The sequence below is a fragment of the Phaseolus vulgaris genome, chromosome 6, assembly GCF_000499845.2.
Source record: "Phaseolus vulgaris cultivar G19833 chromosome 6, P. vulgaris v2.0, whole genome shotgun sequence".
In the NCBI taxonomy this organism is placed as follows: domain Eukaryota; kingdom Viridiplantae; phylum Streptophyta; class Magnoliopsida; order Fabales; family Fabaceae; genus Phaseolus; species Phaseolus vulgaris.
In genome coordinates, this window is record NC_023754.2 from 18047409 (window position 1) to 18072720 (window position 25312).

At 28.5% G+C, this 25312-nt stretch overlaps 2 protein-coding genes across 2 annotated transcripts; both read right to left on the bottom strand.

The window, feature by feature from the left end:
- Positions 1–460: 460 nt before the first annotated feature.
- LOC137831477 (omega-3 fatty acid desaturase, endoplasmic reticulum) lies at positions 461–3046 on the bottom strand. The gene is made up of 8 exons (XM_068639164.1): positions 2555–3046; positions 2342–2431; positions 2162–2228; positions 1919–2011; positions 1551–1736; positions 1392–1472; positions 941–1078; positions 461–836 (listed from the first exon to the last, which is right to left on the bottom strand). Exons 1-8 carry the CDS (start codon positions 2848–2850, stop codon positions 645–647), a joined length of 1143 nt encoding a protein of 380 aa, XP_068495265.1. The 5' UTR covers positions 2851–3046; the 3' UTR covers positions 461–644.
- A 14965-nt stretch (positions 3047–18011) lies between these two features.
- On the bottom strand, positions 18012–24748 carry LOC137831478 (U-box domain-containing protein 44-like). Its single transcript, XM_068639166.1, has 5 exons — positions 24197–24748; positions 22814–23611; positions 21555–21861; positions 20875–21339; positions 18012–19840 (listed from the first exon to the last, which is right to left on the bottom strand). The coding sequence occupies exons 1-5, from the start codon at positions 24626–24628 to the stop codon at positions 18726–18728; spliced, it is 3117 nt and encodes a 1038-aa protein (XP_068495267.1). The 5' UTR covers positions 24629–24748; the 3' UTR covers positions 18012–18725.
- Positions 24749–25312: the final 564 nt, after the last annotated feature.

A 25312-nucleotide genomic window follows, 5' to 3' on the forward strand; every position in this document is an offset into this window, starting at 1 on the left:
ACAACATAGAAAAGGGTTGGGTTGTGAATGCCTCTCCTTTGTTATTTTGCTTTTAGTTAGTGTATCTGAACTTGAGAACAAGATTTGCTTGGATTTGATGAGGTGAATGTGAAGATTTGAAACAAAAATGTGAATTAGTAAAAAGAGTTCATTTACAGTTTAACTATTTAATAAGCCTTGGACTTTTGTAGGTGCAAGTTATATATGCTTGGAAGAGTAAAATTCTCACTAATAGTACTTAGTTGAAACGGTTGAAAGATTAATTTGAACTACTAATTGTTGAGTTAGCAATTATTATTCTGTACTTTTCTCTTTAAAATCCATTGAATACTTAGAACCAAATCATTAATTAGTCTTAAGTGTGTGCAAATTATAGTTGGGTGAAGAGGATTTGTTTAGGAGTGCAACTCTGACATATATAGCACACAAACGCTTATTGAAGTAATTGAATTGATCCGGGTATCGAGAAATAGATTCATTTCTAACATAGCATGCTTTGCAAAGTAAATGGTTTTGTAGCATGTATAGTTTATGAAAGCTTATACATGTTACCTAATAATTGATTTGACTAGGTAACATATATGGTCTTGGTTACATAGGAAATATTTTAGAGAGAAATAGGTCAATTTGGTAGCATCAAAACTTTAGTTGGACTTGGTCCAAGAATCTTTGTGGAGCTTGAAATCAGTCTGATAGTACACAATGTCCCCAGAGTCGCTAACGAAGTGATCCTGACTTATGCTGTGTAGCAAGTACTTCAATAGATGAAATGGCAATGGCCCAGATTTCTGAGGCTCACGATAATACTTTCCAAGCACTGATTTTGCTGCTTTAGTCTGTAGTGCCAAAACACAAGAAAAAGAGGAAAACAGAATATCAGGACCATACAAGAAAATGCATGCATTTTGATACTATACATATGAGAAAAACAAGAGAATACCGCTTCCACCAAATGGTAATGTGGAATTTGAGGGAAAAGGTGATGGATAACATGGGTGCCAATGTCATGGTGAACGTTGTTAATCCAACCATAGTCACGATCTACTGTTGTAAGACCACCCCTTAGATAACTCCATTCCTGTCAAATTACACAGACAGAGTAAACTTGATGTTCTTTTCAAGTATGGCAAAATTGCACATAAATGTGTTCATTCTTTTGAAGTGCCATCATTCATTAGATGATATATTTAAGGATTCTCTGTTTAAAGTGGGTGAAAATAGTGGAAATTTGGAGTTGGGAGGACAGTATGGTGATGAATTTTACTTTAGAGAAATGTGGTCACAGATCTAATAACTTGCTTGGTATTTGAGTAGCTACGAAAGCTAGTTACTTTTGAGTAGTTCCCTTCAATTATTAATGAAATAAATAATATTTTGAAGTATGATGATACCTGGCCACGGTACCAAGGTAGTTTGTGGCTGTAACCATGATGGTGCAAATAGGTGACAAAATCCAGCCACACGACGAAGATCTATAGATGTTGAAATAAGTGAATAATTGGACACGAGTTAAGCAATTAACTGTGAAGAGTGTGTCAGAGTTAGATTACCAAATAGGGTACCCCATAGAGCTTGAGCATAAAAATTGGACCTATTGTTAGGGAAAGATAGAGAAGCACAGAAAGCACGATGCCCCAACACAGGGTTGAAGTTACCACATCTTTTCTCTCACCAGGAGAGAACAAGTTGCTGTAAGGGTTGAAATGGGAACCTTCTTTCCCTGGGCTTCTGTTCCACTGAAATATGGTTCATATCAGAATGAGAGTGAGAGATGTCAAAGCTAATAACAATAAAGAAATGAAGAATTCAGAGATTGGTTCAAAGTTTAAGGTAAGATTAGCATGTTAGATATTAGGAATAAAGGAATTAAAAACTAGAATAAAATAATGTTGTCATTCTGGAAAAAAGAGGGTCTCACCAGATAAAAGGGATATGCAAAGATTGGAAAAGGAAAAGTGTATCTCAGCATTCTTGTCATGTTGTCTAGATTCTTGTAAACCTTCTCCGTTAACTGAGGTAAAGTCATAAAGACACAATCATGAACAGCATCAAGAAGTTCACATCCCTACATTTTTCCTCTTCTTCTTCTATTGGACCAACAAATCTAACCACTGATGCAAACTGAGAAAAGAAAAAGAGTGGAAATTAAGGAAACTCGTACCGGAACCCAGGATTCATCCTTCTCAACATGTCCATGGTTTTGGTGGTGAGTCCTGTGGCTGATTCTCCTGCAGAATCCATGAGTTGTGCAATGGTTAGGTTGTCAAATCAGACTAAAGATTAGCAGACAAAAGAAATTTAAGGACAAAGTGAACAAGAAAAGTTGCTAAAAGGAACCGACCACCCATTGTATGGTACAAGGATTGAGGAGTGCAATATGTGGCCCACAAAGCTATTCAACTTGGAATTGTTTGAAAAACTTCCATGCCCACTGTTCAACCATCAACAAATTAGAACTCACCAAGATGAAACATATGGATGATAGTCATGGAAAACTTAGTGAAATGTCTAGGCATAACATAGAAAAGGCATAACCATATTTTTAATCAGTTACCAATCATGTCCAAGAACAAACAGGGCCCAAAACATTGTTCCCTGTAGAGGCCAATAGACTGGCCAGAAGAACCAGCTATTGAAGCCAATTGCTGCAGCCACTAATGCTGTGACCACCAAGACATCCCTGAGAACATAACTCAGAGATCTCAGTATGCTCTTCTCCCAGCAATGCTTGGGAATTGCTGCTCTGATATCTGCAATTTTAAAGGGTGGTGGAGCACTTGGATCAAAATAAGTTTGATCTTCTTCCCTTCCCCCATTACCAAAATGTTGCAGATTTTCTGCTTGAACCATTTTTTCTCAATGCTTCTTTCTCTCTTACAATGTTGCTTTGGAGAGGGATGATTTATATATGTATATATATATATATATATACACACACACACATGTGGGTGTGACCCCATGTGTGATGCTGAGAGAATTCATCAACATCTAGCGCAATACTCATTATATACAAGTAACTGCAATAAATCATATTAATGATGATAACAGCAGATTAAATTTATTAATTGATTTAGTTTTATAGCCTTTATTTGTATTGCTTTGGTGGCTATGTGTGAGAATGAAAAATCTTCCCTCAGAGTTTCTGATACACGTCACCTCACTGTCTTGGTCATATAAGGCCAGTGGGACTAACCAGCAAGGATTTTATTATACCCAGTACAGAAACATGCAAAATGAGCAGAAAATTTTTATTATGGCTATAATTTATTTCAGATTTTAAGTCGTGATGATTTCAAAATATGCCAAATTATGCAAAAACAATTCTAGGAAATACTAACACTTTTGTTATTCTTTTATATGATTCTAATTTTAATATCTTATGAAGAGATTTGAAATTACTCAAAAGTGAATTTCCTTCTCACAATTTGAATTCCTAAGCCTTTTTTTAGTTATTATACTACTTTTCTTTTTGAGTATTTTTTTTCCATGATTAAGTTCTCCATTTCATTCCCTCCCTGCCAAAATTGTTGTTGATTTTTACTTTTCGGAACCAGTTTGGAAAAATTATATTTTTGAAGTAAAAATAGGAGAGACGAGATGTGAGAACTGGAAAACTAAAATTATTAAAACAAAATAAGAGACTAAAAAAAGTAAAAATATTATAGGAAATAAAATTAAAAAGAATTACACCCTTGAGTACCAAAAATATATTTAAATTTTTAATAAAGCATATTGAAAATTCTATTATTAATTTATAACTTGGTGAATGACGTAATTATACCAATATAAATTATTTTATGAGTTCTAACATATGATTTTTTATATTAAAATATTTTTATAAAGTAAAGAAGTTATTCAAATTTGAATTTATAATAAAATTAAAGTAGTAAACAAGAAAAAAATGCTATTTGTTCAAACAAATATTCTCTTTGAGGTTGACTAATCTAGCCATGACAATCCAAATCCACATGAGTATAACATTTAACAAGCCTTTCTCTCTAACACAAAATAAAAATAAATAACTTTTATGAAGCAAAAAATGGTTTTTATTTTGAAAACTAATTAAAAATCTTAACCTTAGTTTACATATATGTAACCTATGCCTATAGTAGGAGAAACCAACAAGGATATAACTTTTCTAATTATAGAAACCTGGAAAGCAAAGAAAACTTGATTTGGATAATTAAGAGTTTTAGATATATATATTACCCTTGTTTAACCGTGACGATTTCAAACATATCAAATTAAAGAGAGAAAAAAAATTCTAGAAAACATTAGATTATCATGATTTTAATTAGGTTTAATGACACATTTTATCACGAAACTATCGTCATTTCGTAAATTTTACAATCTATTTTTTTATACATATTTAAATGTTTTATTATTATATATTTTAAATTATACATATTTTACCACTTTGTTAAATTTATAACAAGTACTGATGTGTGAATAAAACTAGCTCGTTTTTTCACTTATTCTTCTTCTTTTTTTTTGCAAAATAACGTTGTTTTTTATTAATATAATAATAAAGTTTGTGAAAATTGAAAAAATAATCGTAAAGTGAGCGAGAGAAAAACTTTAATAATAGAATGTCAAAAAATTGAAAACTCGTCTATAAATGGGTGTACAAAAATTAAATGATAAAATTTAAACATAATAATAATAAGATTATATAACTTTGAAATTTGAAAGAGTTTTTTTTATCAATTTTCTTTTAAACGACTTAAATCTCTTGAAAAAATCCTAATTAATTATTTTTCTTTTATCTAAGTACAAAATGAGGACTTTTCAACATAAGAAGTAATAATTTATTTGTTTTTCTCGTTCTATGTTGATAACACTGAATCTTAATAAGAATGAAATACAATGTACACATGTATTTCAATTCTTTCATTTACTCTTTATGATGCTCTTTTCATTGGTTTGCATTTTTTTTCTCACAAATTCTATTTATATAGAGAAAGACTTTTTAACAAAGAGATAATGAATAATCAATGCTTGTGATATTTTCAAGATGCCTTAAAAAGACTGTCTTCAAATTTCTATGTTGGACTTCACAGTTTTCAAGATAGATGTAATTTCAACACTCCATTATTAAATATGTTCACTGGATCAATTACCAAAATTCATTAGTTATGGTCTCTCATTCATTAAGAAGAATTCCAATAAAAATAAATGAGACAAATTAAAAACTCTTTCTTAATTCTCTTTAATGACATATAATTAATTGAGAGCAACAATTACTAAATAAAATGCTTTTTTCAAAATCGTAACAAATGTTACGAGAGATACAGATTCATCACAAGGAGAAAACGAAATAAAAATATTTTATACTAGGATGTTCTAAGATGATTTGTTGAACTTGATAAGATTTTAATTACGTGTAATAAAACATTGAAATCTGAAACATCACAATTCATGAGTTCAGTACATTTTTCCAACTAATTAATGTTTGGCGTGTTCTCAAAGATGGGATTAAATTGAGGTTTGAACAAAACTTTTTATTGACTTCAAACATGTGTGAAGTTGATATAAACCCAGTCAATTACAACAATTAATGAAGCTAGGTACGTAATTAGTTCCATGAAGATTAATCCATTAATTTTGGACAAGTTTTTTCTTGAATTGTATGAAACACGTACGCATTAATTAATTTGTGAAGTGAGGTGGCCCAAAAAATGAAAATGCCATAAATAACATAAGCTCGATTCGCTATTTGCTGCATTCATGTATTCAAAATCAAGTCTATCATAATCTACCACGTTTTATGCATTTCATTAAAAGTTTTTAAGTCAATTCTAATATTTTTCTAAGTTTAAATATGTTTTTCTAAATTAAAATAAAAAATTATATATTTTTATTGTTATAAAAAAAATTATTATTTTTTTAATATTAACGAGGTAGATTTTTACCTTTTGGTTTTGTATGATACATATGTAAGACCCAAATTATTTAGGTTAATAATTATGGTTTTAAAGCAAATGGGGGATAAAAGTGTCTTTTCAAAAATATTTACAAATATATTTAAAATAATTTAGTATTTATTTATTCTAAATTTTATCTTTTCAAAATTTTAAAACTCTACCTTCGTTATAAGATTATTGGCCGATCAATCATCTTTGCACGATTAGATTACACTAACGAAGAGACAAGATGAGTATATTAAAATAAATCGATTAAAATTTTGGTAGTAAGTTAATGTTTCTGTTATAGTTTTTTTTTTCTGTTTTTAGTTTATGGGAGTTTATACTCCATCTTTTTGAATCAATTGATTAATAAATATAGTCATCATCAGAACAAAGTGAAGATCTTGATTATACACTAAAAACTTATTAAATAAAAATTAATTTTAAAAATTAAAATAATTAGTTACTATATATAGACTAAATTAAAATTATTTTATAAATTAAAAAATTATTAGTTTCAAAAAGTAGTTTTTACTATTATTAAAATATTATAAATTAGTTATTAATTTATTGGTGCTTTTTCAGCGTTTCTTGAAGTTCAAACTGCTTTGATTGCTGAGTTTTATGGAGTTATACATGCTATGGAAGAAGCTCAAAAAATGGGACTTACTAATGTCTGGCTTGAATGTGATTCTGTCTTGGTTTGTGCTGCGTTTACTGTTAGGACTAATGTTCCGTGGATGCTTCAGAATCGATGAAATACTTGTCTTAATTTTTGTGGGACAATCAGGTTTAGGGTAACTCATATTTTTCGTGAAGGGAATGCGTGTGCTGATAAATTGGCTAATTTAGGATTTATTCATAGAGAATCTTTTCATTGGTATAATAGACTCCCAGCTAGTCTGTTCTTAGAATTTTTTATGAATAGGTATAATCTATCTATGTATTGTTTGTATTAACATATGGGTTTTGGTCTAGTCTCCCCATATTTTTGTATTTTCTTTCTTTTTTCTTTTTTTAATAATATTTTTTTTCATGTGATGGTAGATGATTGTTGTTACTTGAGGTGTCAGCTTAGCTGAGATGTCAAGTTGCATAGTGATGCCTAACACGAAAACTTTATAAAAAAAAAAAACAAAATATTATAAAGTAGTTTTTAAATTGACATTTGATGCTACTAAGGTTTTAGCTACTAATTATTTTATATTTTAAATTAATTTTTATTAATTTTTTAAGGACTAATTTAAAATCTAAAATATTAGTAGTTAAAATCTCGATAACTAATTTATAAATTATTTTATAAATTTTTATTAATAATAGAAATCACTTTAGATACCAATAGTTTTTTAGTCTCTAAAATAGTATATATATATAACTTACTCCCTATAGTGACTAATTATTTTTTATCTCTTAATTTAGTTGTTATTTAATGATTTTCTTGTAATGATATAAGTTAAAGATTTGAAGATTTTATTAGTTTATCTTAGAAGATTCTATAAATTATAGTTGTTTTTTTTAAGACAAGCTACATCGAAGTAAAGGAAATTAATAATTTAGTTGTTATTTAATGATTTTCTTGTAGCAATATAAGTTAAGGATTTGAAGATTTTATTAGTTTATCTCAAAAGATTTTTGGACATTAAAGTTGTTTTCTTGTAAGACAAGCTACATCCAAGCAAGGGAAACTAATAATTTGCTTATGCTCAATTATTCTAGTTTAGTTGTATTGGAGATAAGTTGTATGTTAAGAAATTGAATTTGAATTAATGGAGATTAAAATATTTAAGATTATTTTCAAAATGCATTCATTTCTATTTCACTAATTTTGGTTAAATTATGAGTTTACATTAGTCCTTAGTTTTAGGTGTTCTCGTTTAGAATAGTCATAATTAGTTTCACGTGTTCTCTTTGCAAGTTAAAGTTGAAAATTTGTGTATTATGATGTCATAGACATGTTAAAAGTTTTGATATACGAAGTTATGATATATATTCAGTTAAGTTGTTGCTATTATTTGGCTTTCTACATATCTCGTTTGAGCATTGAGCTGTCACTTGAGTAATACTCAAGCAATGGTATTACATGCATTGAGTATGGTTATAGAGTGTCACATCTGCCGCTCAAACAAAAACTACTTTATCATAAATTATTCTACTTAAAATAATATCATGATCATTTATGGTGATGATATTAATTACATAAACTCATTGAAGAAATAAGAAATCATAATTTCACTTATAAAACAAAATTATATATATTAAGATATCAAATAGTAAGAAGTTGAATAAAGTAAATACAAAAAACATAAAAAGCTCAAATTGAAATAACAATATTACATCAAATAAATCATGTATTAGTGTATAGCAAAACATATTTAGTATAATTCTTATAAAGAGTAATAAAGATAAGAATTTGTCCTATTTATTATTAAAAATGTATGTAATTATGATTATTATCATCTTATTTGAGAATTATATATATTTGAAAGTTATGGTTGTTTAAAAAGATACACAACATATAAAATGAATTATAAAAAGTCAATAAAGATAAATGGTATGTAGCTAAAATTTTCACGCCAAGCAGCATGAAGCAACGAGAGATAGAAATTAAAAGTATATAAATTTAAATGATAGTTTGATGAAATTGGAAAAACATGGTAGTAGACCTAAAAGTTTGGTGCGTGCAAAAAATGATAAACAAGTTGTTGTCGTGCAAGGTGCAACAATTCATCTACTTTATTTAATCTTTTCATTCATCCAACCATCAATAAATTATACTTAATAGGGTAACAACAATTCATCCAATATTTTTAGTTGCATTGGCTATTTCGATTCAAAACTTTTGTATTATATAGCCTTTACTCACTAGCTATATTTTTTTATGGATACTCTTCTATTTTTATTAATATATTATAATATTTATAATCATTCTTACTATTCAAAATTAAGTTAAATGTAACCATATTTATTGTAATTAAAATATATTTGAGCCAAGATTTTACGGAAATTTTGTGTAAAAAATAATACCATTATGTTAGCAACCATATTAATTCTTAAAAGCTATAATCGAAATATGATAGTGTAGGGTTTGACTTTCTTAAAAACAAGTACAAATAAAGTAATAATCTTATTGACAAAGAAAATTAAACAATAGTTAATATTTTTAACAAATACATAATTTATATGCACATAACAGTTGATTCTTCAACAACATATAAAGTTACTTTATTTTTTAAAATAAATAAATGTTCGTATATGACTTTATATATATTACTAAATTATTCATTATATTTTTTAGTGTTCTATGACACATAATATTTTTTTTATAATTTAATATTAGTTTTCTGTTTATGTATATGCCTTACATGACCTAAATATTATATAAATAAATTATAAAATGAATATTTATATACGTAGAACAGATGTAAGCTTATTGTGAAAAGTAAGACAATTTAATAATAACCATTAGATTAAATCTACCATTGAAATTATATTTCTCATAAAACTAACCATTATATGACTTTTTGCACGTCTCTTTGATACTTTAATCTTTCCGTTTTTGTGTTGTTTTTTCTTTTTGTATATTTTATATGTTTCTTAGTTTATTTTTCTTTGTTTCCTTTTTTATTGCATTCTCAATAGAATAAAAGAGATGGTTGAAACACAATACCAAACACCTCAGCATCATGTTCTTGTTCTTGTTAACTTCCCCACCATCACCTTCTTTGCGTATGTATGGAAACATATAATAAAACAAGAAAAAAAAGGAATTAAAGATGAAGAAGATGATAGTTTCACACAAGAAAAATAAATGAACATGTGAGTATTTTTAATGAAAAAATTTAATTTTTTACCATAAATTTGGGCCATAAAACTTCCTATAAATTTTTTATGGCTTTATATGTTTCCTATACATGTGTATATATATAGACTATTAAATTTTTTTACCTCTCAATAAACATGTTTATCTTACAAAAATAAAATAAAATTCTATCTTATGAGTTTAATAATAAATTATACATAAATATATCACTACAAGAAAATCATGAAATATAAACAAATTTTAGAAACTGAAAATAATTAGTTGTTATAGTGACTAAATTAGATACTATTTCAGAGACTAAATTTTTTTTTGGTTTATAAATTAGTTTCTATTATTGTTAAATGGTTTCTAAATTGCTATCTAATTACCAAATAAGGTTTTTGTTACCAAATTTAAAATCTAAATAATTGGTAGTTAAAACCTTGGTAGATAATTAGATACTAATTTATAAACTATTTAACAATAATATAAACTAATTTAGAAACCAATTTTTTTAGTTCTAAAATATATCTAATTTAGTCATATAATAACTAATTATTTTTTGTTTATAAAATTAGTTTTTATTTCATTATTTTCTCGTAGTATTTTTGGTGAGTATGTGACTGATCACCACATAACATAAATGTATTTTTTAGTATTATTTTATATTTTTATATAAGTTCTTTTTTATGTGTTAGAATATCTCTAATACTTCTATTTATTTTATTTTTTATTATTAATAAAATAATTAATTAAAATAACTAATGTACGTAGTGTCTTTATCAATTTTATTAAGAAGTTCACTTTAAAAACAATATGGTAATTAAACTATACAATCCATAACTTATTGTCACACTAAAAACAACATAAATGCATATAAAGTTACTCACGCACATGGGGTATGCCAACCCATGATGAAGACTCTTCAACTATTTTAAAACCTTAGAAGTATTTACATATTTAGTTTGATTCAAATTATAAATAGTTTACAAAAAAATTATTAAATAAAAAATAATTTTAAAAATAAAAAATAATTAATTACTGTATTAACTAAATTATAGATTATTTTTTTTTTTGATATCTATAATAATTTTTATTATTAATAAAAAGTTTAAATTATTTTTTAAATTAATATATGACAAGCTATCAAAATTATAATTATTAATTAATTTAAATTTAAATTGTAAGGTTGGTAGCTAAAACTTGATAGCTAATTAAATACAAATTTAAAATTAATTTAAAATTTTTATTAATAATAAATACCAATATTTTTTTTAGTTTCTAAAATATTATTTAATTTAATTATAATTATTTATTTTTTATTTCTAAAAAAATTATTTAATAATTTTCTTATAATAGTTAACATTAATATATTAATATATGCAGGTTTGACTAATATATTCTCCTTACTTACTTATAGGAACAAAATTTGGCAGTAGTGTTCCTTGAAAGGGAACGTTAGTTTTGAACAAGTATTTGTATTTATTGAAAAATGGCAGGTATGTGTTTGATAAAAATATGCATTTATGTCTTTTCACACATAATAAACACGTACGAATTTGGAGGAGACTTGGTCATAAAAAGGAAGTGGTGGTTGTCATTGAAATCAACTAGTTAAAACCTACTTAATGCATGTACTATAGTTAAGGAGTGAAATTTGGTCACTTAAACCTTAAATTACGCATGCATTTAGGTTTTCATCCTTTGCTAAATCAAAAATGTATCTCTCGTGCATGTCTAACGTTTCCCCGTCAAATATGGAACAAGTGCAAAAAAAAAAAAAAAAACTTATCGAAAAATAAGACTATGTTTTATACATTTAAAAAAAGAAAGTTGTTGAGAGTTTTTTTTTTTTAATTTTTTAATTTATCTCTAGGAGAACGAGAAAAGTGACCGTAAGAAATAGTAGATTTTTTTTGAAGTTCGTTTGCCTAACTTCATAATTTTGTTGCTTAATTTTTTTATAAGTATTGAGATGTTAAATAAAAAGTTATTTGCTTTACCTTTATGATCCCTAATTTTCTCAATTAACAATTAATGTTTAATATTTGTGTTAAAAATCAAAGTTTTGTCATGTTTTTTTTCATAAAAGACGTCTAAAAGGGTTAAAGAGAAAAAAAAATATATAAATTATTTTTGGTATCGACTTCTAAGCAATGTTGAGTTATATTAAACGTATTGGACGTACCAAAACAATACCTTAAAAAAGAATTATATTAGCTTTTGTTAGAATATCATTAAAATAATTAATGGTTAATTCTACTTTTAGTTTCTTAAAATAAGATGATTTTATATTAGCTTCTCATTTCAAGTATCTTCCTTTAATTGTTGATGCTCGGTCGGGGTTGACCTAAAAAATATACTCCGACGATCAAGTAAGTACTCTATATTAGGAATGTATAGTGAAAGCTGATTAAAACATACCTTACACTTCTGTAGATGGTTTATTTATTCTGTTTAGTCATGGGTCTTTGTTGTAATGGACCAAATCTATCAAATATCAATGTTCACTGATTTCTAGCATGATCTCTGATTTATAAGAGGTATATTAGTATATCTGTATATTTGAATAATATCTTTAATAAATCAATTTCTCGGAATGTTACCCAATTCGGTGGGACATGATGATGATTTGTAGTGAGTTTCTATAATTATCATTGTTGTCATTTATTAAGTGTCTTTAATGTACATTATTTATCATAAATATGAACAAGTAATAATAATGGTGTTTCACCTTTGTATTCAAAATGAGAAATAATAAATAAATAAAAGACTTATTAAAATTAATATTTGAATCCTTATGGAAAATAAAGTGTTTGTAAATTTGACAGCTACCCTAAACTTGTCCTCTTACTTTATTGAATCGGTGGAAGGTGAAAGCAATACACATTTCTTTTGTAAGATGTCCTACGGCTGCTACCCTCTAGAAGAGCAGTGTCCGTGTTTTCTTTCTTTTTATTGCTCATTGCATAAACAAAGTGAAGCAATGTATTTGCCCTAATGCCAAACTTTGTGGGAGAATTAACACACCAAACATCTTTTTGCTTTTCACTTTCTGACTATGGGGGTTGCATATATATGCCTTTTCCTTTTCATGTTTCCTCCATTAGTTTTTCTTTACAAATTATACATACTTTTTTTTTTATTTTAATCAATTATGTTCCCACTGGATAAAATTATCATGAACTACAGTCTTTTTAATATGAAGTACAGTTCTATACCTACATGTTAAAAAAATGAATTAAAAAATAATAATTAATTGAATTAAACTAAAAAAACTATTTTTATTCAAAATTAAACTAAATCCTTTTCAATTATACTTTTTTAATAACTAAACTATTATGAAAGTTGAAAAAAAAAAGTATTATATGATCATTTACTAATTTTTTAAGTCACTAATATTTTTCTGGTGAATTTTTGTTGTAATTTTTTCACTAATATTAAAAAAAATCATTAAATAAAAAATAATTTTAAAAACTAAATTAATTAATTATTATATTGATTATATTAGTTATTATTTTATAAATTAAAAAAATTATTGATATTTTAAATAGTTTTTATTATTAATAAAAATATATAAACTAATTTTAAATATATAAGGCTTTAGTTGCTCATAAATCTTTTGGTAGTCATACGAATTTAAAAAATTATTTATATATTTTTATTAATAATAAAAACTACTTTAGATATTAATAATTTTTTATATTATAAAATAATATCTAACTTAGTCAATATATTAATTAATTATTTTTATTTATAAAATTAGTTGTTATTTAATTATAATGGAATAAAAAATTTATAAATATATTACAGATATTCATTCCTTATTCCATTAGAATTTTTATCTTTTTAAAACAAAATTTCTCTCTAAATTTCTATAATAGAAAGATAACTAGAGTATTGCTATATTGGCAATGGTAGCAAGGTGAAAATCAAAATAAGACAATTAGATTATTGATTGGTGTAGGATTTAATACTTTGACACAAGGATTCAATTTTCTTTTATTATTCTGAGTTATTGGTTGATGATAGATTTGTTGGTGTAGATTTAATACTTTGATACTAAAGATTTGGTTGGATTTTAAAAGTATATATATATATATATGTTACAGTTTAATAAATATAATAGTTTTACTTAATATTCATAATAGTCCAACTTGATATTTTAGAATAGAAATAGTTAACTAAACTTGTAAACAATCGACTATTATTAAAAACGTTTTTTTTATGCACGTAGTTTATAATATAGTTTTAAGCCTTTGTTTCAAACTAATATGATTTGAGTGGAGGAGGTAAATAAAATTTGAGTAAGAACAAAATTAACTAGTTGTACTACAATATTTTTTATAACTATTTTATAACTTGTTATTTCAATTTAATATAATTTTTTATTCCAAATTTAAAAACTATATTCTACTAAACAACTCTACTCAAAGAGTGAATTCGAAACAACCAAAATTGAAACAATATTGCATCTCGATTGATTCATCTTTCTAAGTTTTTTTATTAGAAAGAAGAGTGCAATTATATGATTTTAAGATTCACTAGTTTGTAATAATTGTACACAGGATTTATAAGGTCTATGTCACCAATAAGTTGCTTTCAAGGGGTCCTCAATGTTTTTTGCATTGTTATATGTACACTTTATTATAATAAAATTATGGGAAAGTAATAAGATGGTGCTATTATACTTATTACAAAAATGTAAAACTTTTCCTTAAAAGAGAAGAATCTTAAGATTTGAAAAGTTTTCAAAAAAATCACGTGTTGTTCAATTTTATTTTTTATAAAAAAAATTATAGAAACTTATTGAAGAAAATAGGAGAAGACAAAAGGTTGTAGAAACTGATTGAAGATAATTGCATAAGATCGTAAAACTGTTGAGTTGAAGGTACTTCATTTTGATTTACTTCAATAATAATATATATATATATATATAATAAAATTATAATTACTGAAAGTTATAAAATAGAAATACTAACGGTATAATAGTTTAAGAGTAATAAAATCAAAATTAATAATAATAAAATCAGAATTAATAACCAACAAAAATTATCACTTATTTATTTTTACCAGTTTTAAAGATTCTTTGAGTTAAATAATTATTTAAAAAAAATTCAAATTACACAACATTATTGATTACTATTTCTATTAAAAAAAATTATTTTGCTCATGATTTGAAGAGTGAAAGGAAAACCCAAAATTCAAATATGCAACTTTCCGTGGTTAATTCAACCATAAGTCCTTGTTAATGCATAATAAAATATCAATCAAATCAATGAAATATAACACATGTTTGAGAAATTATTATTTAAAAAATAACTCGTGGCAGACATCATCCATTAAAGATTTGGCCTAAACTAAAACAGGAATTATAAATAAGAACTTATACAAATATATACCTCTATCAAAATAAATATAAAATGTCCAAAGATGTTTTTTTTTAATTATATACAATATATTTAGAAACAAAAAAAAAACATAAAAAAAAAACATCATAAGGCAATACAATTACACATAAGTCATATCATTTGAAAACATTAATCAACAATAAAATATTCCATATAAAATAAAAGAATAGCATTTGAGTGATGTGTCTTTACTTAAACAATATAACCTAGAAAAATAGAAGATATATATTTAGTTTTTTCCCAACTTGAACAATGAGGTGTCACTTAGCAACATTTTCTTGTTTCAGCAATATCCTTCAATAAAATAAAAAGATGCATTTGACTTTCTTCCGCTTCAACAATCAGCATGTTATTTGAATGGCAATGTGTTATTTTTTTATAAAAAAAACTCCAAATTTGAAAATCTTGTATTTCACCTTTTTCTTGCTCAAGTAACGAGTGGTAGAGCAATATGTAAAAAAATACTCAAATGTTTTTCACGTACCAATATGCATACATATATTTTATTCATAGTCCTAATGTTGGATTACTAAAATATCATTAATTCTAAAATCACTACCACTTAGGTTATGTTTATTTCATTAGTAACACAATTTAGTTAAAATAAACAGTTCCAAAGACACGTATTCACATTTATATCAATTTCAAGATTTTAAAACAAATTGAAAAGTTGTATTCTAAGATTTCACTAATTCAACCAACATAAGCAATTTCCATGTAAGAATTTAACAACTCAAAAACACTATTTCGGTTATGGAGGCTTAGTAAAGAACCAAACTAAAATCATAATTCTAGTTTTCAAGTAAAAATACTTCACAAAACTCAAACTATCTAACAAAATTCAAGTAAATTTAATACTTAAGTGTTAATTTACACAAAATCAAATTCATCTTATAAATGATGAGTTAAGATTCTCAAAGATCTTTTAAATTGCTTTTAAAAAGTTAAACTTAACAAACAAACACACTACAACTATATTAGACTCGCATTGACTCATTTTTTTCTTATGAGATCACACATGCACCAAAAGATCCTCATATGCAAGTTAAAGGTGGGAAAAGAACTTAAAATCTAAGGAGGAAAGAAATGTTTTTCCAAAATGAAGTTCATAGATCTAACTACAAGAAAATTATTAAACAAAAATCAATTTTAGAAAAAAAAATTGGTTTCTATTTAATGATTAATTGGTAATTAAAATTATGCTAGCTAATTAGATACAAATTTAGAAACTATTTATCAATAATAGAAATTAATTTAGATACCAATAATGTTTTTAGTTTCTAAAATAATATATCATTTAGTCAATATAGCAAATAATTATTTTTTTTTATCTAAAATTGTTTTTTATCTAATAATTTTATTGTAGTGAAAGCTTAGAAAAGAGAGCAAAATATTCTTTTTCTTTCGACACACAAAATCATACGAGCCGATATAACTTGAGAGATCAAGATAAACGTATAATTAATTCTTCTTAAGAGTATTATGAGATAAGATTTAAAGTTTATAAACTGGACAAAAATCACATTGCGTCAACATCCGCAGGAACCATCGCAATACTTTGTTTTAATTAAACAGTCGGATTCCCCTTATCCGTACCAGTTCTGAGTGTGTTTTAATTTTATTTTAAAAAATATATAAAATTACTATAATAAATTTAGGTTTCAATTTTTTAAAATCATCATTTTTTTAAGTCTAAATTTTGTAACTTTCTCTAAGTTTTTTTTTATAATCTTTTATTTATTTATTTTTCCTTTTTTGAAACCATGAATTAGGAGACACTTGAGAGTATGTCTTTCTTAATCCGAGAGAATTTTTATTATGATAAGTTTTTTATTCACTTTGGTTTTCAAACTCTTCATTTTCTTTGTTCTCTTTTTTATTTGCATATGTGATCTTAATATTGTCACATGTATGATCTATTAAAAAAAATAAAATTTGTTAATATAAGTTTATGATGGTGTGTTGTAGTTATTTGTAAGGTCTGATTTTATGAGAGCAACCTATAGTACCTTTGAGCAACTAATTAACTTCTAGAAGAAACAATTATTTTTTAAATTAGAAAAATTAGACATACTATTTCCATTATTAAATCCGCTTAGCATAATTTTTAAATATCAACTTAATTTAGCTATTTAGTTCTCTGACTTAAAGAATTATGTTTAATAGTTATTATCTTTAATTTAATGTGATTTAATGGCAGTTGATTGAGATAAGTTATTTATGTTATGATGTTAGTTATCAGTACTATTATGGATTTGATGATGTATAATGCGATGATTAAGTTAAGAATTTTGATAAAACACTACAATCATAAATAATTGATCAACTGAATAAAAACTAATTTTTAATTAATAATTTAAAGATAAAAATAAAGAGTTCTCTTAAAATAATCTAAAATTAATTTTTTGATAAAACATAAAATTTTATTAAATTATCATTCTAAAGCAAAAAAGTTTATTTATAGCATAGACCTACAAATGCTAAGGCTTTTTTTAATTAGATTAATTCTTTCAATAATAACGTCCTAATAATACAAAAATATATAAACAAATACAAAAAATTCAATATAAATATTTTATTATCCACATGTTTGTATCTCTTCAAAATCAAATATCAACCTATATAAATATTAGATAAACAAAATTAAATGACTATTTATAAGTTTCAGTTAATTTAATCCAATGCAAATAATGATAGATCAATATTAATTATTCTCAAATCAATAATTTTTTCTTAAAATATAATGTTACACTTACTTTTTTATTAGGTAGTTTCGTAATTCATTCTCAAATCATCACAATTGTTTAACAATGTATCTCATATGTCTCACAAATATAAGGAAACAATTAATTAGTTGTAATTAAAGAATTTGAAACTGAATAGAAAGCACGTGCATACGCAAATTGATGAACACTCAATTCAAATCAGTTCAAGTGAATGCAGAAACCAGCCATTAGTTTGCTGCTTCAATGAAATACTTACACAATTTGCTTTGCCAAATTCAATTCCAATTCTCTCTTTGCACTCAATAATTCAATTGCTTAATTTCCTCAAATAATTTCCACCACAAACTAATTTCAGTCACCGTCACAACTTACCATGAAATCTGCACGTTTCAATTAAAAAGAAAACATCGAAGCTGTTTGATAAATTGCTTCAATCAAAAGCCGGTCACCTCATGCTCGAATCAAATTCAAATTAATGTTCCAAAGCTTCACCAAATTCAACAAATCTCCTGTTACTTCAGCTGCTTCCGAATTCAATTTCAATTATAACAATTCATGTTATGAATGTTGATAGCCGAAACAAATCGAATTGTTGACTGCAAATAATTTCAAGTCCAGCAAAATGCACCGAATCACTCCAAGATTCACAGTTCACGTGATCAACACAAGCAAATATTTGTTCAGTTTCTTCCTTGCTACAGTAACTCTTCCAAAATGAGTGTTTACACATAGGTGCGTCGTAGTCTTATAATGTCAGTACTACATGGTTGATATGTACAACCATTCCTATCCTTTAACTCTTTATGACTTCTATACAAACAATGGGCAAATATTGTTGTTTGATTATACAACATTTGAGCGACTGAATTAAATGAAACTTTTGCTATCTCTTTACTCGAGTTTGACTTGATGCCTTTCCACTAACTCCGGATAACTGCTTTAGGAGGGTAAGAGCATCTTGAGCATGTTTCCTTGTCTTGGTATTGCCATGCTTAAAGGCTTCAACCAAAGCTCTCACAAGAGAATGATTGAGTGCATGCCGATTGCTTATATTTTCCACTCTCAATATCTTTTCGATCATCCAAATTGCCTTCTCCCGAAGCTCCTCAGATCTAACTTCTGTAAAAAGAGTGGTAAGAGCATCAACTGCACCCAAATGTTCAAGCTCATCAACAACTCTTTTGAAACTGCGAGATGTGTGATCTAGTACTAGAGTAGAAAGCGCATCCACTGCAGCTAGCTGAACATCGGTGTCACTGTCATTGAGGATATCAACCAGGGGTTTGATACTTCTGCTCTTGAGCAGGCACAACTGACTATCTTCATTGCACGGAAGGTTGTGAATGGGGCATGTGGAAGGTTGACTAGAGGCTCTCCCACACACAAGCACAAGGGAGGAACAGAATCCACTGGAAGATGGTAGTTTAGAGTCCCTAACAGAATCCGACCTTCCAAGTTCTGACAAGTTTTTCAATCCAATGGCAGCTAGTCGTTTTACCTTTGGTTTTGAACTATAATCCAGCTGCTCACAGAAAATGGCCATAAGGTGATTTTCTCTAATTATATTAAGAGTTTCTTGATCAAGGTTTCTTGTGAAGTGAAGCAAGAGACCTATAAGACCTTCCTGCATGCCAGCCGCAGTCTGAGAAGACCTTGCATTGGAAACACGCAGCTGGTTCTTGAGAGTAACAGCAGTCCATTCCACAAAATTACCTCCTAAAAGTGTCTGTATTTCACCTTCTGAGAGGGAAATGTTGGCAAGTATCTGAGCTGCCTCTGATCTCTCATCACTTGTAGATTGGTTATTTAACAGTTTTTCTTTGAGTATAGGAAGTTTGTTTGAAAGTCTCAACTCATTTGCAATGAATTGACTAAACCATTCAGATAGTAGTCTTGTAAGCTTAAAAGCAAACACTCTGTGTTCAACTTCTGGATGTTCCAGAAATGGTATGACCGTTCCAAAGCCACCCTTATACGTGATATGACTTGCTACTAACTCTACATAAGATAAACAAATGTAAAATATCATTAACCATTATGTCAGTGTGAAGATGGAGCCTTCTATTCCACATAAGCTACAACAATACAAGAGATCCCCCACACGAAAGCAGGATGGTTATCACATATACCATTTGTTAAAGCAATCTCATCTAAAACTATGTTACATAAGAAAAAGAAAATCATGGAGAAAAATTATTAAATCACTATCTACAAAAAGAAAATAACAGAAAGAAACTTCAATAGTTACAAGAAACTAGAACTATGGACCCTATATAGCTTCAAATATTTGGGTTTGTTGAAAGTTGAATCTATTACTTCAAGAAATATGCAATTTTCGCAAAAGTTTTCTAGCATAAAAGTCTAATAGTTACTACAGTTATTTTGAGTTTTGACTTTAACAAATCAAAAGGAATAAAATGCACCGAAATATATTTGAACGCAGCCACGCACAAAAATTCTGGATTAGAACATAAACTTTAGATATTTGGATTTGTGAAACTTTGACGTTTGTTGTAATGCAATTAAAAACTTGTAAATGCAATTTTTTTCTGCAACAAAGACCTAATGATTAAAACAGTTATTCTCAACATAAACAAATTGACAGGAATAAAACGTAACCAAAAATAGGAATTGAGAGGAAGTCATTTAATTGATCATCACCATGTGCACGCACACCAAAAGATAAGTGCACTTTTTAAAAAAAAGTAACTGCTTTCTTTCCAATGATATAATCTCCGAATACTAACTTCTAGGAAAGTGCCACAAAACAGCTTGAATATTCATTGATTGTAGAACCATAAAGAATAAAAATTGAGTGTAAATATCAAATGGTGCAGTTCTCGCTTAATTACAAGGCCAGATCATTAAACTCTTTTGTATATCTCAATTTTAATGAGGAAATTAAAACCTAATACCAAATTAAACAGATAAAAGGTTGAGGTTGTGAACTCAAGAAAAAGTTTAATGCCTTCACAAAGAAGTGCAGAGAGCACAATCAACCTATTAATTTAATGCTAGCTGATGGAAATTACCTGATGCTTGAGGAGATAACGTAATACCACAAAGAATGCGAAGAACTATCGCTTGACACTGAGAGGGCAGACAGTTCAAAAGCCCCAAAAGTGTATAAACAATAATTTCTGACTGCATTGGGTTTCCATCATTATCAGCAGATGCTAATTCCCAATGCCCTGGCTTAGATACAATATTCGCAATTGTTGAAGCAGCCAATGACTTCAGCTCATGAGATGGATCCTGCTTATCAAATAAAACTTCTGTAAGAGATGGAAGGACTGAAGACTCAATAAGGATGGTCGCATTGCCATCCAATCCTGACAAATTATACAATGCTTGCAGACTCGGTTCCCTTCCTTCTTGATTAGACAAAAGTTCGACAAATACTCTGGCACCTTGCCTTGCAATTTGTTCTTTACAGCTATTTGTCAAGGTCATCCTTCCAACCAGAGAAGCCATCTCTATCTTTACACCAACAGAACCTGCTCCCGAATTTGGCAAAATTACAATTTAGTATATTTAATCTTAATTGTTTACCAAAAACCATGTTCAAACATCACCAATAGTTTATTTTGTGGCTCAATATTTAACCGATAGAAAAGGATAAAAATCCACACAAAAATCCTTCAACTGATATATTTTTAACAAATAATCATTACCATATACTCCATCTGGGAGAAGAAGAAGTGATACATACCATCATGTAACCGTGAAATCAATGGTCCAAATCTTCCAGCTGCTGCCAAACATTGGACATTATCCTCTACCCTCTCCATCAGCCTCAAGACTTCCTCAGCTAATTTTGACAAAGACGGATACTCCATATTTCCTGCTATACTTGAGAGAAGAACTAAAGAACCTTTTTCTGATGCAATTCTTGCACAACAATCTTCATCATTGCAGAATTCTAGTAATAACTTGGTAGCATATTCTCTCTCCTTCGCAGAGCTCCCAATAAGACTATGTACAGCCAATCTATTGATACCCCGTCCCAGCATTATTTTCTAGCAGTAAGTACAAAATTGCATCAGGAACAGTAGTACATATGTACAAAAAAAGGCATATGTTCCAAGAAACCAACGGAAAATCATATAGCCCAAAAAGCAAGGGTTGGCATCAATGTCAATGTAAATAATTCCTTAAAGCTTATTTTGTTTATGGGTAATTTGTCTGTCAGTTTTCCACTAGAAAGAGAAAAAGGAGAAAAATGCGATTTTCTAAGAGATACAATTCGAAGAACATTTGAAATTGAACCACAAGAACAACTATCTGTTGATGTTTTCTACTCACTTCCGCATGCCATTATCCATCATATAGTACAGATAAAACTAGTTAGATTTCATTGGGCTTAATTGTACTTTTAGTTGCTCTACTACTTGTGCAATGTTAGTCTCTCAAGTTGTTTTAAAGTCAATTAGGACTCTCTTTTTAAAATTAAGTAAACTTGATCTTCTTGTCAATTTCCTTCTACTGAAGTCCCTCAAATTTTATTTTTTTACCCAATCTCAATAAATTAACTTGTTTTTGTTTATCAAAGCTCTTGAAGATTTGAAGACTTTTCAGAATGATGGTTTGGTTTTGATGATGTACCAATAAACTATCATGAGTTGCTTTCATGAGTGAATGTGAATTATCATGCATTAGTCTCAGTTTGCATCAATTTATGCAATTCATATTCACTCTACACCTTTAAGAAAAACTTAAACCTTTTCCTAAATATTTTGAAAATTCCTAAACCATAAACTCTAAATTCTAAACATATTACTCGATTATGTTAAAATATAATTGGTTATCTTGTGTTTGCACATTGCTGTCCTTTCATAAACAATCGATTATCATAAGTTAGATAATTTATTATCTTCAGTAATAGTGGATTATTTAGAACTTGGTTCAAATACAAGCTTAGTAGATAATCCATTAAGTTTAGAAATAATTTATTAGATCACTAAAACTGACCCTGCTTTCTTCATCCTTGGCCATGCTAAGTAAAGTCGTTAGAGCTTTGCTTCTCAAACGTGATCCAATAGTTTTGGAGTTATTACTGAGCACAGTTACTATTAATAGCACAGCACCAGCGTTTCTGATTATGTATCTTCTAGTGGGATGCTCTTCAGAAACCTTATAAACATGATCCAGAGCACGCTCAACATGATCAACGGACAAGGGTTCCTCACTCAGATACTGCACTGCAGATTTGATTTGATAATCGACAACCCTGCCAACCCACTCTTCAATTGCCCCAGCCAACCCAACATTAGGCTTCAGCTCCAAGGACTTAAGAACAGTGCCAGTAACCGGACAAGTGGGTTCACGGCCATCTTGTACGCACCGTTCAAACCAGTACTCAATAGCAGCCCTCTCATAGGCCTGAGAGGACTCCAGAACAACCACAGGATCCCTCATGACTTCCTTGGTCAAGGGGCAAAGAAAACTCTTAAATGGAAAAACAGGAGCAGCAGCATCTTCAGCAATTTCAAAGTCCCAATTGGGGGTCACAGTGACAGGCTCCCCAGACCAGTTAGAAAGAATTCTCTCCAAGGACACCAATACCCTTCTCTCAGACACAGAATGGGATCTAAAAGGATCACCTTTGAAGAGCTTCACCTGGTTACAAAACTCAGCACGGTCACCAGGGTCGAACCCCAAAGCACGAGCCAAATCCATGACGATACCACTTTGCACCGCTTTGCTGCTGTCTCTCCCATCTCCTTCCTTTTCCAGCGTGCACCAAACCCTCTCTTCGTTCTCTGAGATCTGTCATCAAACACCATAATAGCCACTAAAACATAGTACAAACCTGAATAATACACAACATTAATCCTTAAAATTCTAAGCACGAGTTAAATTTAAACCCTTACCTAATTTACTACCCATCAAGATTAACAACAAAACTTAAATAGAAATCAAAATTAAAGGTATGCCCAAGAATCAGACACTAATCATTGAAGCGTAGACATCCATGTTTTTTGTACAGACAGACTTAAATATTGAATCTATGACAATAAGGTAAAAGGAGGTGGGTATCTAGCTAGTATCCATAACATACTATATTGACTGTGATCAATGGATTGTTTTGAATACTATCATTGAGCAATAAATCTCCATTCATTCATAATGAAAAAACAATTTTTAGTTGTTTAATAATATAATATTCATTAAATTCCATAAGACATGCATATTAATAATCTAATTTATGTTCACGTTGCATAGCTGCTAACTATATGACTAAAGTAATTATAGTGTAATTTTAAGACTTAAATTAAATAAGTTCAAGTTCTAAATTCGGAAGTGAATTAAGTATTTGAGTTTTAAAAAAAGACGTAGAGAGAGAGAAGGTACTCTGAACTGGGCGAGCTTCATGTCTCTGGCGAGGTCGGAGACCTTCTTGCGGAGGTCGTCGTCGCCGCCTCCGGCGGGGAGAGCGGAAGCGAGGAGTGCGAGCCAGGAGGCAATGGCCACGGCTCGTTTTTGGAGGGAGGAGCAGAGGGATTTGCAGTTGACGAGGACGATAATTTTGCTGCCGTTGTTGTAGACTGAGAGGGTTTCGGCGGCCTTGGAGAGCTCGGCGGCGAGTCCCTTGAGAGCAGTGTGGACGGGGGTAGATTGAGGAAGTGGGAGGATGAGGAGGTGGGAGAGGCGGTGGGCGAAGGCGGCGAAGCGACGAGGGGTGTCGAATGGGCGGTGGTCGGGCGGCGGGGAGGAGATATTGGAGAGGGAGCGGCGGATGGAGTGGAGGGAGGGCGGCGAGGGCGGGGAATAGTGGATGGACATTGTATCATGGTTGGGTTGTGTGTGTGAGAATGGAATGAAAAAGAAACGGTACACAGAATTTGAGGAAGAAGAAGAAGAAAGAAGGAGAACCAACAACGGTCAAAACTTTGACTAATCTCACTTTTACGGTTGACTTTACCTTCCTGTTAATACTAACTAACAGGAATATAACAAGTATTACATAATAAATTAAAAAATGAGTAATATACTTATGTATAAGTTAAAAATTTGAAGAAGACGTGTGATACAATTTTTATAAATTAATTTATGTATGTTTTTTAATTTAGAAGTAGTTTTCTTTTCTTATAGAAAAAAAAATTATCAAAATAATCTATAAACTTCACATAAATATTAATTTTGTATTTAATAAAAATATATAATATATAATATGGTTATGCTACATAGTACTAGAGTATATTTGGAGGTATACATATGTATATAGCATAGTAATTCTATAATATTGATGCGAAATATATTAATAATTTTGTGTAAAAGTGTAGTAGCGCTTAACAATAACGTTACTCATCTAAAATATACTAATAACTTTAACGGAAGAGGTTGACATTTTTTTTGTGTTTAATAATTTTGTTATAGCTTTATTTTTTAAAGATGTTTAAAGACTTCATAAAAAAAGTATAACTATTACATAAAATTCTCATAAACAATTACTCTCAACTATTTAAT